Source organism: Dermacentor silvarum, chromosome 11, assembly GCF_013339745.2.
Source record: "Dermacentor silvarum isolate Dsil-2018 chromosome 11, BIME_Dsil_1.4, whole genome shotgun sequence".
Taxonomy (NCBI): domain Eukaryota; kingdom Metazoa; phylum Arthropoda; class Arachnida; order Ixodida; family Ixodidae; genus Dermacentor; species Dermacentor silvarum.
This window is the reverse complement of record NC_051164.1, coordinates 106,008,514-106,026,341: the sequence shown is the minus strand read 5'-3', so window position 1 is coordinate 106,026,341 and position 17,828 is coordinate 106,008,514. Positions and strand designations below refer to the sequence as shown.

Here is a 17,828-nt window from a genome sequence, read left to right as displayed (position 1 = left end):
GTGGTAATTGGAGATCACAGCGAGAGGCCTTCGTCCTGCAGTGGACATAAATGTAGTCTGATGAGGATGATGATAACTACTGCTCACTCATAAAATGCCAGTTTTTGTAATAATCGTCCTTATCTCGGCGCTGCGTCAGTTAGTTATATGTTTTCCTTCCATTATCGGCGTCTTTCACCGATTTTGTAACTGCAACCACCAACTGCACTCACGTCGGGTTGAATCGATCGCCATTTCGCTGAACTTAAACTACTGCGTCAAGGCCGACACAGTTCTCCGAAGAAGCGATTTCCTATGGCTCTCTTATTGTTATGTTTTCCCTCTTTCGCCTTTGAAAAGCCAGCACGTATTGTACCGCGTTGCTGACTCACGAGTGGGCCTCTAGATCTCCGACGCTTGACCATTTTCGTAAACCCCTTGATGACGTCACTTAAACACTCTCCGCGTCGCCCACTGACGCCCACTTGGGCGACGTGAATCGATTCGTTCTCGCTTGTACGGTCTGCTCCGCGCCTCTTCAAGCGTTTTCTGTCGCTGCTCCTATTTTTACGAGCTACGTGTAGACGAAATCGTGTGCTGCACTAACCCGAACATTATTCCTCTCTCCCAAACTAGACCTCCCGTAAGAACGAAAGAGAGAGAGAGAGAGCGCGCAGGAGGTCTTTACCGCCCGCAATGCTAATTTGTTGGTAGGCTCCAGGGCGCAATAAAACGGCGATCGCGTGGACCGTTAAACTGAAAAGTGCGCTCATCCAAAATAAAGACCTTGGCGGCCGTGCCTTGGGCGACTTGGTTCCGCATTATGACGACCAGCACTTGACACTGTGTCCTTCGTTCCCCTTTCAATTTATTTATTTATTTATTTATTTATTTATTTATTTATTTATTTATTTATTTATTTATTTATTTATTTATTTATTTATTTATTTATTTATTTATTTTATCTCACCGGCTCTGGTTGTAGTATATGGTAAGGGAGGTATGCACAGAAGTAGGGACGCAAGCAAAACCGCTAACTCTGAAACTGTGCAAATGAAATAAATAAAGCAGCGGCAGCAACAACAATAACTATAATCGCAAAATATAAAACAAGCACCCGTGGGATGCACATCGATTTATGGAAGCGCGTAATGGGAGTGATGGTAGGCGTAGTGAGATTGCTGTTGCTCGTGGCATGTATCGCCGTTGGACATGACAGAAATCACGTCGGTATAGGATCGTTCCACAGTGAGATGGCTCGTGGAAAAGCAGATGAGTTGAACGCGCGTGTCCTACGAAAAATACGCACGTGACTGTGCTGATTACGGGAGCTTGGCCACATAACCGTTTCTGTGACAAAAAAAAAAATATAAATAAATGAAGAGAACGCTGACCAAGGAAAAAAAAAAGCAGTTCTATGTATATTTTTTGCGCGCACACACGAACGCATGTATGCGACCATGTGTGTGTGCTTCGTTTTTCTCAATACGTTCCTTTCACTCCTCACCATCTAAGTTGGAATAGAATACCAGGGCCTCTCGATAAGCTAGCCTCTCCAGATACCATCAATTTCTGTGTGTCAGATTCGGTGATTTTCTTTCTCTCTCTTCCTAAATGTCTTCGTCAAAAGGCAGGTCATGCTTCTGGTCACAAATCAACAATAATCTAACAAGCAATGTCGTTGGAGCCAACGTTTCAACAAGGCAGCTTAGTCTTCACCAGTTCAGATCGTGGTTTTGGCACGTAAAACCCCATAATTTTTTTTTCATCAGTGCATCAATTGATTTACCCGCCGCGTTTGCTTGGTGGTTATGGTGTTGGGCTGCTAAGCACGAGGTCGCAGGATGAAATCCCGGCCACGGCGGCCGCATTTCGATGGGGGCGAAATGAAGAAGACACCCGTGTATTTAGATTTAGCTGCACGTTAAGGAACCGCAGGTGGTCCAAATTAATCCGGAGTCCCCCCACTACGGCCTGCCTCATAATCAGATGGTCTTTTTGGCACGTAAAACCCCACAGCATGGTTTTTTTTTTCTTTTCCTGGCAGCGTTTATTCGCGCTTAGTTTAATCTCCCCCGCCCTCTATGGGGCAGACGACTGTTAATCACACTTCGAACGTCTGTCTCGTTTGGATTTGTAATCACCCAGTGCTTGTTAAAAATCGCGTCGTTTAGGCCTTACATGCATGTGGCCGCATTTGGCGAATAGCTTTTTTCTTTTTCTTTTTTTTTCGGGATGATTGCTTCGCCTGGCGATGAAGTTCTGCCGAGAAAAAATGGCTTCTGTGGCAACGAGGCGCTCGCAGTGGTGCGGTGCTGCAACAGAAACCGCCCAGCAGACGACCGCAGGTGAGAAATCTTGGAGGTCAGGGCCTAGCAGACTAGTTATCTCGCGGAGGCTGCAGCGAGCTGTGTAACACTCGCGTCTGCGGAACTATCTAATGCAGAGAGCGTGTTGGCGCCATCTTCGCTCGAGGTGGTCAGATCGTAATCGCCGTGGTGAACCCCATTTTACTTTCGCTAATCGGCGATAACAGTTGAAGGACGAACAGACGGCTTCGCATCCGAGTCGTCGTATATATAGGTAAGGGAGAAAGCCTATAGGCTAGACGGCAAACCGCCCGATCGACGCCGCCGCCGCCGTTGAAGGTCTCCCTTAAGTAACCTCGATAAACGGTTCCCTGTACGCGCGACTAGACAGAAAGCAAATAAATTACGAGGAAGATATGAAAAAAGGACAAAAAAAAAGAGAGAAGAAAGATACACTTCACTGCATGCGAACACTATAGATACTGGCGGGAATTGGGTGCTGCAAAAATAACCAATAAATGAGAAGATGGAAAAGTGCTGCAGACGCGACTACAACGGATGTAAAACGCTTTATTTGTAATGTTGCGCTGTTTATAACGTTATGTAGCAGAGCGCATATTGTGCACATATGCAGCGCGCATCTCGTCTACATGTTGTTGGGAAGACATCACGACAAGGGACCACAACTTTGTATTACGCAGTGGAACATCACCACCCATATCACTGTTCTTTATTTTACTTCGTCCTGTTCTTTTCCTATCTGGGGGGCGCAGTTCGTCCTTCCGATTAGTTTTCGCAGCTCTGCCCGTAACGATATTTACAGTATGGTATATGTTTGTCATGTAAGTACAGTATACGTTTTATGTATGTGTTACATGTACACCAAAGTGTATAGCACCATATGTGGTGAAAAAAAAAAAACAGAAAAAGAACGCTACATCCACATAAGACAACGAGCTAGTATCCAGCGGCGCAATCGTGCGCCAACAGATCCCTTTTATTGTGTCAATAAATTAAAAAAAAAGATACAAGCTTGTTAGGTGCCACATCGTGTCTATAGTTTGGATAAGCCAGACTTCACGGTAAGAAAAGATACCTATATTAAAACGTATGGTGTGTTACGTGCCAAAACCACGGTCTGATTATGAGGCAAGCCGTAGTGGGGGACTCCAAAATAATTTGCATCACCTGGGGTTGTCTTACGCGCACCTAAATCTAAGTACACGGGTGTTTTCGCATTTCGCACCCATCGAAATGCGGCCGCCGTGGCCGGGATTCGATCCTGCGAACTCGTGCTTATAGCAGCCCAACACCATATAGCCACTAAGCAACCACGGCGGGTAAGATACCTATATGTGTACGTTCTAATAAAAAATCGGGCTATAGAGAATTAGAGATATGGCGTCGCGCTTGTGTTGCTAACGACAGTGATTGGTCCCTTCTGTAAAGAAAGAAAGAAAGAAAGAAAGAAAGAAAGAAAGAAAGAAAGAAAGAAAGAAAGAAGAAAGAAAAGAAAGAAAGAAGAAAGAAAGAAAGAAAGAAAGAAAGAAAGAAAGAAAGAAAGAAAGAAAGAAAGAAAGAAAGAAAGAAAGAAAGAAAGAAAGAAAGAAACGGATAACGGAAGGACATTAAAAAATATGAAAGAAAATAAAAGAATGTCGACAGAATAGAAAAAGAACATAAATTAACGAAAGCGATGAAGAAAAGCAATCCGCATTATATTATGCTGCCGAATGCGGAAACAGAAAAATAAAAATAAAAAGAAACTGAAAGAAGCTCGCTTCGCATAGAATATTCGGGGCTAAACCCTGACTAGATAAAATCTGCATAAAGGTCGCAGCCGCGACGGCCTGGAGTGACTTCCAGAATTCACAAAGCGCTACATTGTGTCACAAAAAGATTTTCCTAATTCACTTCGTGCCTTCGTTTCGGACGAGAAGAGAGAGAAAAAAAAGACCCCTAAATATGTGAATACAGGGAGCGAGAAAGCACCACAGACGCGAGCATTCAGATTCTTTACGACGCTCGTAACTCAACGGCTATACGAGGCTAAGCAGGCAAAGGGTTGCGTAAGCGGTCAGAGCACGTGGGCCGCCTCGATGTAAACCGAATGCACACCGGCGCGGAGTCGGTCCGTTCCGGCTCACCTTCAACCAAGTCGACCGCCGGCGCGGGTAATAAGGCGGGCATGCATACAATTACACACACACAGACGAGTGATAGCTTTCGCCGTTTCCGCGTCCCGAACGATAAAGCGGGCGGCCAACGCCTATGGAAGACGAAGAAAGAGCTGCGCTTGGCCAATACTGGCCAATACTGTGCAGCGTTACGAAAGGTAGAGCAGGCTTCCGTCGTCCAGAACCTAAAGAACGTGCTGCAATCTTGAACGATTGAATGGGCAACCAGCGCTGCCTATAGAGGAGGCGCTGCTGCCGTTTAAGCTTTCTCTGTATGGTTTGAGTGCAGTAGTAGTAGCAGTAATAAAATTTCTTTAAATAATCAAAAGAGCAGGCGACGTCTTCACCGTACAGGACACCGTAGACACAGTCCAGGACAGAGCCCACAGTGGGCCCTGGCCGTCGGCCGCGCCCTGTCCACCAGGCTCGTCAGGTCCCACGGTTCAGGGCTTGCCAGTCGACTGTTGGTTCTTTGATGGGCTGCACGTCAGTGGCGTCGCATCCCCATAGCATGTGGTGTGGTACAGGTTGTTGGCAAACCTTGCATTTCTTGTTGTAGTTCGTTGGGTGCATTCTGTTTAGGAACTGTACAAGCGCAAGAAAATGTTTGTGGTGCAAGGTATGTTTCTATTCCTTGCGCTTATACAGTTCTTAAAGGTAATACCAACGTGCCCAGAATGCTGCCGCATTTCTGTTTAGGAGCATAGGATGTGGAAAGGAGTTGGTCTGAAGTCTTCTGAAGTTGACCCGGGAGGCTTCGTCTCTGCTTGAGCCTGGGGTGTGGTTTCGGCGTGAAACTAAAGATACGCTGCCGCCGCCCGCTAGAGAGAGGCCACGAAAGTGGCGTGACATTTGAACGACGACAGGCAAGTGTGTTTTGCTTTAGCCAGACGCGTCAGGCAGCATATAGCTTTCTGCAATAATTTCTAGATAGGAACTCTCTGACGCTTTTGTCTACGGGAGCTGTAATGATATATGGCGGTTCAACCAGCGTGCACGGAATGAATTACGGGATCGAACAACGTGAATATGCCTGAATTTCGTCCTCCTGGTTTCAAAGGGCTTTGTGACTTTGCTATTTGATTATATGATTATGATTGCGGAATTAATGCGACCATTAGCAATGACTACGCACGTACGCAGAGACTAATTGTATTTTGCGTTTAGAAAACTATGAGCACTTGTAAAATTAGAAAGTTAAATCGTAGTGAATGACGCCACAAGAACGTGTGAAGCAACAAGCACGGAGATAAGACAAATCCATGAACTAATCCATCATTCCCATGGTACAGCCGATCGATCGCAGCGCCAAAGTTGCCTCTGGCGATTTTTATAGGAAGCTATGTGGTACTGGCATAGGTAGTGGTCAAATGGAGAGCAGATTCGTTGACTAAAGAACACGTAGGTTACTAATAAGACAACACACAGAAAACGCGGCCATGACCTTTAGGATGAAATATACAGGGAAAGATGCACGAATTAATATGAAGAGGAACATTAAGGTCTCACGCTCCATGTTCACCTTCGTTGCAGTGATATTGTCAGCGGATACTGAAACAAGAGTGGCCGACTTGAATTGCAACATCTCGTACCGGAGCGATTAAGAAAAATGGTGCATATTGCATGGAGACTACACAAAGAAATCTGAGGTATTGCAGAGTAGGCGAATTGGCTGACGGAGTATGTGCTGCTGGGTGTGTGCCTGAACAGACAACTACGGCACTGTGTACATGATACTGGTATTTGCCCACCCTTGGCCAATACCCCCAGAATGAATGTGCCAAGGTGATACAAGGGGTGTGTAGCCTTAAATATATCAAAGCCATAGCGCCCCTTCCGCAACAGACACCTGCGCGTCGAGCGCGGCCGCTTGATGGATAGCTAGTGCAACGAAGTTGCAGCCAGGGTAGTATAGGGACAGTGGGGGTTATTTGCTAGGGAGTTTCGACTGGGGTCCAGTGATTACAAGACACAATGTGTCGTGCTATCATTTGGCATTGTGATATTGGCAGCGAGATTGCCAGTTCGTGTGTGTCCTGATGTGCCCATAAGGTTTCGCGATTCACGGATGGCACGGGAATATGGAATGGGGGTACAGTAATCATCATAATAATCATAACGTAAAACATATCACCAAATACCCAACCATCACAAGCATTAACGTCGCTAATCATCTCCAAAAGGTAGACGCGCTGCCATTTTTTCTTGTGTGTATCGAAACAGTTCGCCTAAAATCAGTCGTCACACTTCCTATACCTTTCTCGTTGCTGTACGGTTCTTCGCGAGACGACGAAGCTCCACTGACACAACGCCAGGAGCGTTGTTCTCGGCTTCCTCCGGTTTGCATGCATCGGGGAGGTCCTTCACGAAACCGAACGCTCGCTGGCCGACCGCGACCAGTTCTTTCTTCCTATGCGGCCAGCGGCGGCGACCAAACGGTTGCAGGAAATGGCCTGCGCTTTCTGTTACGGCTCATTAAACAAAACCATATCTCGCCTGGCCCGCCGCCCGCGTTGCCCTTGACTGAATTTTAGCCTTCGCCGTATAAAGCAAGGGGGGGGGGGGGGGGGGGGGGAATGTAGAAATAACGGAACGCTTTGTTTCACGGCGTGCGTGTGGCTTTAGCTCGCCGTGGGGTAGATGAACTCCGGGTGTTTTAAGGTCAGGAAAAGAAATGGGGGGAGGGTGTATTAAACTGCATCCGGAAAGAGTTACCAATCGCTGTGTCCATAATATCAAAGAGCTCGCAGTGTGCTCTCCGTCTGTGGTTGCTTGTTTCTTTCTTTCCTCTGTCCTTAATTGATTCAATCGATCTTTGCTTCATAATTTACATTGTTTTCTTATAGTTCCCTCCTTGGTATTGATTCAATATTTTGCCAGTTCATCCGCCTGACGATATTTTCGCCGTGCGTTCACGCTCTCCACTTTTCGTTTTTTTTCGGATTTCATTCATTCATTCATTCATTCATTCATTCATTCATTCATTCATTCATTCATTCATTCACAGACCCCACAATTTTTTTTCTTAGCAGATCTGCATGGTAACATGGTTCGCAGTTCTAGTAACCAGTTCTAGTCCGTCTTGCAGCATCGGTAAAAGGCAATTGTTCATAGATCTGTGTATACAATACAGTCCGTTCACACTGTTATGTAAGCACTGTAATTTCTATATAACAGAATAAACTAAGAAACGAACATTTATCTCGCCCGCCGCAATAGATATCTGTGGTTATGGCGTTGCACTGCGACGCTCTAAAGGTCGCGGGGGCCGCATTTCGATGGCGGCGAAATGCAAAAAAAAAAAAAAGTAAAGAAAGAGAACGCTCGTTTACTTAGACCCCAGGCGGTCGAAATGAATCCTTAATCCACCTCTATGAAATGCCTAATAATCATATCGTGGTTCTGGCACGTACATCCCAAGCCTTCTTTGAACTCGAAGTCAGCAGCTCGCAACAGTGTTTGTCTCTAATCGCAGTCACCGAATTCAGCACTTCATTGACTTTCAAAACCATTCTCCGCGATGGCACCAGGAAATCGCTGTCTGCCATCGTAACACGCATAAGCTTCCGACTGCTGCATTTAGCCACAGTTATCTCCGTGACATGCCGCGGATAAAAAGAAAGAAACTAATCTCTGCGTATACGCTCAGATTGTTCGAAACAACTTCCGATTGTCCAATTCCGATGCGCGCACGTCTTGTATACGCACACTCCAGGAAGTGACGTACACAATCTGCCGGCGTCTTCCTCGGCACGACAGGCTTGAATCAGCCAATCAGCGCGGACGGACGGCACGATAACGGTCATCAAGCGGAGAATGTTTCCATCTTCGTGCGTATTATATACTCGGGAAGGAAGAGCTTTCTACGCGCGAAAGATTCCTAAACGGAAATGAAAGACACGCAAGCACGCATCGGTGTTGTGCAACGCGAGAATTCTGAGAAGCTCAGCTGCGGAAAGTTCAAAACGGGCTCGGGGCGGCTAAAAGCGGGTGAACCGCCCGCCAAGGTGCGGCCGGTCTTCGTCGCGCGGTGTGTGGAATCCTTGATGAGTTTCTGCACTTTTTTTTCCGGAAACGTGTCGGGCGCGGGTTTTCGCTCGCGCCAGTTTTCTTTTACCGTGCGCGACTTGTGTGAAGTTCCTCGGTAACACGTGTAGAGCGTGCTGGGAGGCTTTTACGTTTAGTGGTCCTGTATAGGCACGGATGCCGTTGAAAGTAGCTGGAGGCAATTTCGTACTAAAGAGCGCACGGACGGACGGCACGGCCAAGATCTTTAGGATGAAAGATTATACCGAGAAACCTGCACGAGTTATAGTGTGAAGAGGAATACGTAGGTCTTGCGCTCGCTATTCAAACGCACGCGAAATGCAGATGCGCTTTCTCTAGGCAATGGCTGAAATGAAGTAATAAAAGTGTTACATTTAAGTGCTAGTTATGTAACATCCGATTAATCTATCTGCCATTCATCTGCATCTCTGTAAATTAATCGTACAAGATTTCGTACTCGGGCTCCTGATTTCTTTGCTAAAATTGCCGAAATAGAAATACGAGAGACTTTGGGAAAGTTGAACCACCAACTTTACAAATCTGTAACAGCGCAAAAATTAAAGCAGGCATAGCATTTCTTTTAAACATTCCACTATAACTTGAATTATACTCTGGACACGACTGATATACTCAATGCCGGCATCAAGTATGCCAATAAATTGCGAATAGAAATTTCCAAAATTCCCATGTACTGGCTTATGATGTTACGTAATCTGTAAACTAATACAATATCTCTCTTCGCTTTAGACAATTTAATATGTCAATTTTCGAAATCGCGCCATCTGTTTTTGGCGCGCATAGTTGCAAAGTGCTCCATGTCAGCGGACAGCGCGGTTAGACTTTGTTCGCGGAATGCGTAGTCTTCACAGAATGTAACGCGATAATGCGAGCATTTGACCTTCGCTGTGTTCTGCAAAAACACTGAAATGAACGCACGTAAGACACAAAGCGAAAACATGAAATTTATAAACTGACACACACCTGTCACTCTATAATCTGACCGTAGCTTTCCAGCCAAACGAACACGCAGCGCGGAATGCAATTGCCAAGGCCGCGCGCTCGCATTATCGCGTTTAGTTAGTTGACTGCACATTGCATATGATGTGTACCAGGTGCGTGAATATTTTCCTTCGTGGTGTTGTTCGCGCAGTCTGAAAAACACTCGTCTAGAGTGATCGAGTGACCGGCTGCAGACTGCGGCCAGCGTCTCCGTAGCTGCTATACCTCGCTGTAGATACAGGTTCCTCGAGATTATGTTTGTACTATAGCACATGTACACCTAGCATGCAGCCTAGACCATGCGCGGTCGCATTGTGGCGTTGGCCTACAGTTCTAATTGCAAAAAACAGCGACCAAATCCGCCAATTGACCGATCACCCTAGAGACAAGTGTGACTCTCACTGTGCATTTTACCTCTCAAAGCAAGCACGTACCCCATAAGCGTGTACCTGTAGTACGTACAGGCACCGCGCACTGACCAGATGGTGTTGCGGATGTTTGATCGATCGATTCATGGTGCTAAACGTACAAGAGCAACGCTGGGTATAGCACGCTGTCGCGAGGGACTCCGAATTGATTTTGACCGTCTGTGGTTCTTTAATGTGCAAGGCCTAAATCTAAGTACACGAGCGGTTTCTTTTTCCTTTTTTCTCTCTCTTTTTTTTTTTTTCATTCAGCCTTCATCTACATGCGGCCACTGTGGTCGGGAATCGAACGCGCGACCTCGTGTTCAGCAGCACAACGCCATATAGGAGCTGAGTGACCGAGGTGTGTGCGGCTGTTTCAGCTTCCTACAACTGTTGCCGAAGCCAGCCTCTTGGACTGTATACGACGGAAACGAGACAGACATTTGAACAGCAACGGACGCACGCCCGTTTCATTGCATGCTTACCCGCTGTGGTGGCGTATAGGGGCTAATTTGGCGTTGCGCTGCAAAGCCCGAGGGCTCGGGACCAAATACACGCCTCGGCAGCCGCATTTCGATGGGGGCTAATTCAAAAATTGGCAGCCACTTAAGTATCCTTACGTGACTTGAATGCGAAAACATTACGACTTCTCAAATAACTTGCTTACGTCCATGATACGTTACGTCATACATTGTCACGTGTCCTTCACAGCTCTACCTTAATCCACCTTAATCCACCTTGCTCTAATTTGTACCAATCTTAATCCTATTTAGTCCACCTTAATCTACTTTAATACACATTGATCCACTTTAATTCACCTTCATTCACTTTACTCCACATTAAGTCACTCTAACTTGTTCTAACTTTAGTTGGCATTATTTGCACATAATTACTACTGATGAACGTTGTTACACCATTTACTATCCTCTGTATTACTACTGACGTCATACAAGACGCGGATGACGTCACATTGATTTTTGGTACCACTCGATCGTTGTGGACAACGCCGGCTTTTCTGCCTCGTGAGAGATATAATAACACTTTCGCATTAACGCGCCCGTGCACCACGCATTGGGTTCACGTTAAAGAACCCCAGGTGGTCAGAATTAATCCGGAGTCCCCCACTACGGCGTGCCTCACAATCATATCGTGGTTTCGGCGCTTAATGACCCCGGAATTTAACTTATTTTAATGGCATGCTTGAACATAATACGCGAAGCCTTGTCCCATCCACGACAGCGTTAGAACGCATGATTCGTGGGCCTTTGTCGCCATATCCTATATAGCCATGCATTGCACGAGCAGTTGTGCTGCTATTGCAGAACGTGGGAACTGTTGCCTCGAGATAAACGATGGCTGAAGGGCACCGTGGACGTGTAATGCCTCCTATACAAGATATGCTTCCTCCGCTCGCTATAGCTCTGCAGTTAATTTTTTTTTTTTATGTGGGGTTTTACGTGCCAAAACCACGATCTGATTATGAGGCACGCCGTAGTGGGGGACTCCGGGTTAATTTTGACCACCTGGGGTTCTTTAACGTGCACCTAAATCTAAGTACACGGGTATTTTTGCATTTCGCCCCCACCGAAATGCGGCCGCCGTGGCCGGGATTTGATCCCGCGCCCTCGTGCTTAGCATAGCTGTGCAGTCTGCGTTGCTGCAAGTATGGAAAGCTTGAGCTCACGATACCTGTACCAACGCTTGCCTATACACAGGGGGCTCCGACATAGAAAGGAACGTCTATAGCTCGTATTCAAATCATAATTGCCGTTGAAGCCAACGTTCGACGACCACGCCTTTCATACAACGAGCTTCTTCAACGCGCTCACTTTTTTTTTTTTTTCTCTGATTGATGACAGCCGCCCCGCCCTCGTTCAATCTCGGGTGGCCACTCTCCGCCGCTGTTACGTATTTCTGACGGCAAAAGCAGCGCCTCGGCTTCCCGCCGCAGAAGCTTGCCTGGCACGGCCGGTGACCGCCATCGGAAAACATTTATTCTCAGTCAGGCGTGCACCATTGCGTGCGTGCGCGTGTGTACCGTATTTTTCGGCGAGCAGTTGGCATGCGGCCGTGTGCATTTCGCGCAAGTGAGAGCTTTGGATAAAACTGTTGCCCCTAAGGAGTGAATATCTTCTGCGGAGATCATTCCGTTGCGCGAATTTGCGCGTGAAAAGACTAGACGGTACGCGCGGTCATTGTCTTTTCTCATGTATAGAAAGCAGCGTTTCCGACAGTCGCACTAGTTTTATTCAGGTGAAAATAGCACTCCTGGAAACTTATGCCATATAAACGCAGACCTTCAGAACCGTATTGAATCGGGCCTGCTGAGAAACCTGAAGCAAATAGTGAAAGAAAAAGAAAGACCCACCGCGGTGGCTTAACGGATATGGTGTTGCACTGCTATAGCACGACGTCGATCGTGAGATCACATCCCGGCCGCGGCATCCACATATAGATGGGGGCGAAATGCAAAAAACACCCGTGTCCCTTGCATTGGGGACACGTTAAAGATTCCCTGTTGGTGGTCAAAATTAATGCGAACTTCCCAACTAGACGGCGTGCCTCATGATCAAATCGTGGTTTTGGCACGTAAAACCCCAGAATTCAATTCAAGTAGAAAGGAAAAGGAGCTTTACGAAATTGAGAATAGACGGAACACTTGTCTATGCCTCGAGTGACCGAAAGTAATCCGCAACCCGCCACTGCGCCGTACTTCGTAACTCAGCGTGCAGTCCCGGAACTACATTGATAATCGAGAATATATGTGCGTTCTCGTTTTCGTCATTTTTTTTTTTTTTTTGCGATGATTCCTTTGTTCTACAGTCCGCGTGCATACACGCTGGCAACGAAACGTACAAACTTCGAGCGTGCGCACCGGCAAATGCGGTACCTCTGCTCGCGCGTATATCTCGCACTGTTCAGTGTGTGCGTCCCGTTCGAGCGGCGTGCCTGCGTGAGCAACCGCAGTGTGCATCGCACCGGAGCGCTGCTGCTGCTCTGTGGCGTGCGGCGAATTGCGCCCGTTCGCCTGTGACCCGCGACCGACGCCGCCGGAGGCGGGACCGGAGCGTTTCAAGAGCGGCGGCGTTGTTAACGTCCGTTGTGCGTGCGCGTTTATATACAGGCCGTACACAGTCACACACGCACGCGCGCTGCGCACTCCGATATGTATCGCGTCGCGCTCGCAAAAAAAGCCGGCGCGGCGCGCGCCCCGACCGCTGGAACGTGCGCGAGTGACTTCCAATGCGCCGGAGAGAAAGGCCGGACTAAGGCGGCGACGAAAGGTCGTTCAGAGCGGCGGCGACGCGATCGAACGACCGCAGCAGGCCGCAAAGGAGTCCAGCGTTTGCTGATCCCGTTTTAATTTGGACGCTGTTATAACGTGAATTAAGAATCCAGCAGCCAACTATCCCGCGTAACAGCATTACATAAGTATACAAGAAGCAACGAAGACAGGATGTCCAAGAGTAAAAATGCACTACGCAGCTTCAAAGCGTTGTGCTGTGAAGCAAACGAAACGATACTGGAGCAGCTGCTGTGTCTGAAAGTTGACTGCCACTCGAAGGAGACGCAGACACAAACTCTTCGATGGGTTACGTCGAATCCAGCAACGGCTCTCACGTGACTGTTTGTTATGCAGCGGAAAGCCCGAACACTAGCTCTCTAAGCCACAAGTCTGCGCCTGTTATGCAACCAGATTCCGGTAGCATGCATATGACCGCGTCTTTGCATCACGCATCCGAAAGGCGAAAGGTAACTAAAATGAAACTATACATAACTTATAGACAACATCGACAAGACAGCAATGAAAGCCTCGACCAAATTAAAAAGAAAGAAAAGAAAAACTAATAAAATAAACAGCGTGTGGGATGATTATTATTTCGTACAAAGTACAAAGGCATGATACTGTGCGGGTCAGGTGATTTCGTGTAATGGGTATGTCAGTCGTTATCGGTAGCTGTAAACGCTAGCGCGTACGGTCGACAGTAAGCGCGAAAAACAGTCTGCGGTTGTTTGTCGTACTTGAAACAAAGCACCTTCGACGGACATGTCATATATCCTTTACGATGAGCCTAAGCTTTCTTCGTGCCCAACACTAAGCCTGCTATCTAATCTTCGCAACAGAACAACATTCACTTACGGTCGTTCCACACGTTATTCCTAGTTGTAAACGTTAGTTGCCCTATAAGGTCAAGATCATTACGAGCCAAACGCAGCGAAAGTGCGATGACACCGACACACGCGCCGATTCCTCGGCTGAGATGCTGAACGCAACGACTCTAAAGCGGCTGATAGGGTTACGACCGAAGAAACGGAGTTGTCGTTCTGTTTTGCTATCTTTATTTTCGAGCACAGTAGGAGTGCATTGCCGCCGCACTGACACGAAGATAAGCTTAAACTATACGAACAGTGACACGCGAAAGGAAACGGAGTACTAGTTTATTATGTTATTAGCGATATAACGATAACGTGATTCTGTTACGTGTTTGACACTTGCATTGCGATGTCTGTAATTGTTTCGTGTGCAGCTGTGTTTAAACACACCGGCGTTTATTGGAGCTGTGCGCGTGCAGCGTTCGCACTTCTCACACTATCGCACACAATATCACACTATAATGATATTACAGCCGTAGCAGCGGCCATAAAGGCGCGGCTGAGTCACTTAAGAGAGACCGGACTGTGCAGCAAATTTGTATTATGTGACACCGAGCACTGCGTGACCTTGAATGTCTCTATGTGTGACACTGAGTGTGACAATGTGACACATTGATAGACTGTTTGATAGCGTCCACGTTGTCTTCTATTGATCATCCTTACGTTGTTTACTTTTCCCCCTCATATTTCCCCTTTCCCTTTCTCAGTACAGGGTAGCTAACCGGACATATCCTCCTCCCTGTCTTTCCTTTGACCCTGTGTTCGTGTATTTTTTTTTTTTTTTGTTCTTGTTTACTGCGCGATGAGGAGTAACCGGCGTCATCGACATGTGCTGGCATCTACCATGAATTCGGTTAACTTTAAAAAAATGTAACGAATCGAATGAAATAGGAAGAGAGAGAAAGCGAGTTATAGCAACTCACCTGCGGCGCCTGAGCGTTCGGCTTTCCCGCGCTGACGGAAGACGCCGGTCGCGCACCCAGCAGAGATGCGGCGAGGAACGTCAGGAGCACGTCAATCACACACGCGCACAACTTCATCGCGCAGCTTGGGCGACGATCGGGCGCCGCCTGCAAACACTCTCAAGTCACACTTTCACGAACCAATCACACTCGACAGCGAGCCATCGAATCCTTCGTTTCGTCTCTGGAAAAAAAAAAAAAGAGCAAGTTTCCGGTCTCCCCGGCAGAAGCGTGACGGAAGGTGCAACACGGTGAAGCGAAACCACAGTCAGAGAGGATGCGGAGCGGAGTCTCGGCAGCCACTTCCGAGATAATCGCCAAACTTTCGCTTTCCGTCCGAGACGCGTCCGGATCCCTCGGCTTCGTCGGGTTGGGGTCTAGTCTTTGTATGCTGCCGTCCACCGACTAAACGCGAACGCGGCGGTGAAACGCGACGGACAGTGACAGAGACCGCAGGATGCATCAGCCGTCATTCCGGTAGCGCGTCGCTGCAACTAGATGACGCTGTCACGGTCCATCAGTCCGTGATCAATCACTCATCGACGTCGAGAGATGAGTGTGGTACCGGTATCGAGGCGGCGGAAGGGTTACGTTCACCAACGCGGCCGGTCGTCGGCAAACTGTACCGGCGTGGTGTTTTTTTGGCAGCGCGTCGTCGGCCCCCCTCTAGCACGACTCGCCGGGTACACTCACGCCAGGCCGACTGCGCCCGTTTCGTCGACGGCGCCGACACAAACGCCGAACCGACCGACCGAACGGCGCGCACTCTTTCTTTAACCCTTGCGGCTGAGCGCGCTGTGTGGTAGAGGAGGAAAAAAAAGCCTCTCCTCCCGCAACTCCCTTTTTGCCGAGCGTAGCGTTGACAAGAGTCCTCCTCTCTCACTGCCTTCCCTCTGCTCTCACCGGAGTCAAAAGAAGGTCACAAGCCGCGAGAAAGACGGCGCTTCCTGGCGAGAGAGGCGTCAGTGCGGTGAAGCCCGCTTTACGTTCACCGCCTGTGAACCCTTTCGGGCTGAACCGCTTTCACCGGAAAGCAAGATGTTTCGACGAGACCACTTTCTCTCATCACGCTTCTGTCGATTTCACGCAATGCTCCGGGAGCCGGGAATGGTTCCAAAGTGCTCACTGGTGTCGTGCAATTTTCTTTAATTGAAATAATTCAGAAATTGAATACCTAATGTTTGCACACACTGTATGCCCCCATAGCCGATGACTAGTGGTGGGGCCATTTACAAAAGTGCAATTGCCAGTAATCTAAGTAAATAACGTATGATATGTGTATATGACCAAGTAGCAACAAAGAGAATCACAGGAATAAAAAATACACGAGAACTTACATTATAACACTGATGGAGAGCAGTTAATCATGCAGCAAACGAAAGCTCGCTCTCAATTATAACTTAATTGTGAAGAAATTAGAATTGCTATTATTCTTTACAACGGCGACATCGAATCGGGAGAGTTGGTGTCTTGAACGGAAGCTGAAGAGGCCGGTGCTGCTATACGCTTTAAATGCTGCGCCGCATAAGTAATTCGAGAAATACGCCGTGACACACTGCGGGACAGACACTGTCGTAACAGGCATTCAACGCACGCGCATAGTCAAACCCAATTGCAACGTCTGATTGAGAGATGTGATCCTTGGGAGCGCCAGAAATGCCTTCGCCGCGCGCATCGCACTGACAGAGTTTGTCCACGGAATTAACATATCTCGTAGTCGAAGGCACGGTAATGCGCCGACTCTTCATTAAGGAGGATTTGTATTTATTTGCAACTTTATATCAAGTTCTTTGTATTTATTTAGTGTGTATGTGTATAGTGTGTTTCTTTCATTCTAAGTGATTGTGAAATGGTTTGATTATTTTTCTCTACCTTTTTACACTATTCTCTAGCGTAGTGTTTTGTTATCTTTTTCTTTGTTTTTTTTAACGATTTGGCAATAGCATGCCAGCCAAACACCCCATACTGTGGCTGTTAATAAAAAAAAAAAATAAGGGGCGGATCGCAACATAAGTTTATCACAACAAACATAATCTGATGCGACATGATTAACGGCTGCAGGCACAAACATGCTGAGTGTCCTCCGGACCACAGAAACGTAGTACAAAGCGTACTGTATTTTATGGCAAATCATTTCCGTTTTGTACTACAGTAGACCTTGAAGTTGCTGCAGACCTTGCAATGACATTCACTGAATATCAAAAGGCCGCTAGAATAATTTACTGGAAGAAATCCTTTGGATGAATGTTTCGGCTGAAACAGACTAACGCTTGAGTGGCGCCAGCTCCTGCCGACCTGCTCGCCCCTTTCGTGTAAATAAATTCTCATTCTCGCAAGGGACCAGAAAAATGTCGCCGGAAGAACTCTGTGAAGAAGAAAAATAAAAGAAACATTTATGAAGCAAGAAAGCTTTAGCTGAAACTTTTGACTCCGATACAAACTGAGAAGTCCAGCAGAACGTCAGCTAGACGTTCTGAGCGACATCGACTTTGAGAGAGAGCAATCTTCCACACTCCGCTTTAACGCGGTCATCCAACGAACACGGCAGCGTAATCCACTTCGCAGAGCAAGCGAATTTCTTCGGAATCATTTAGGCTTTTCTTGAAGTGCGTCACATACTATATGCAGTCGACATTCTAGAGAAAGTGGATTGCTTCTCGGCATAGTTAATCTTGTTGTTCTTTTTTTTTTTCGTCACAAATGAAACGTAATGATTCCATAGAAGCGCATGGTAAAACGGGAGAGATATTAGAACCTTTGACTCAGCGTTTCGGTCGTGTTCAGTTGGTTAAA

General features: G+C 47.2%; 2 protein-coding genes across 2 annotated transcripts in view; one reads left to right on the top strand and one right to left on the bottom strand.

Moving 5' to 3' along the window:
• The window catches only part of LOC119434152 (A disintegrin and metalloproteinase with thrombospondin motifs 18), a 148,775-nt gene extending 132,973 nt beyond the window's left edge, over positions 1-15,802 (bottom strand). The window contains exon 1 of the mRNA XM_037701479.2: positions 14,997-15,802. Coding sequence (XP_037557407.1) covers positions 14,997-15,113 — 117 coding nt within the window. The 5' untranslated portion in view covers positions 15,114-15,802. The remainder of the gene's footprint in view (positions 1-14,996) is intronic.
• Positions 1-17,828, top strand: part of LOC119433395 (bifunctional arginine demethylase and lysyl-hydroxylase JMJD6-like) — a 222,624-nt gene that overhangs the window by 115,436 nt on the left and 89,360 nt on the right. The window contains exon 3 of the mRNA XM_049658739.1: positions 2,250-2,327. Coding sequence (XP_049514696.1) covers positions 2,255-2,327 — 73 coding nt within the window. The 5' untranslated portion in view covers positions 2,250-2,254. The remainder of the gene's footprint in view (positions 1-2,249; positions 2,328-17,828) is intronic.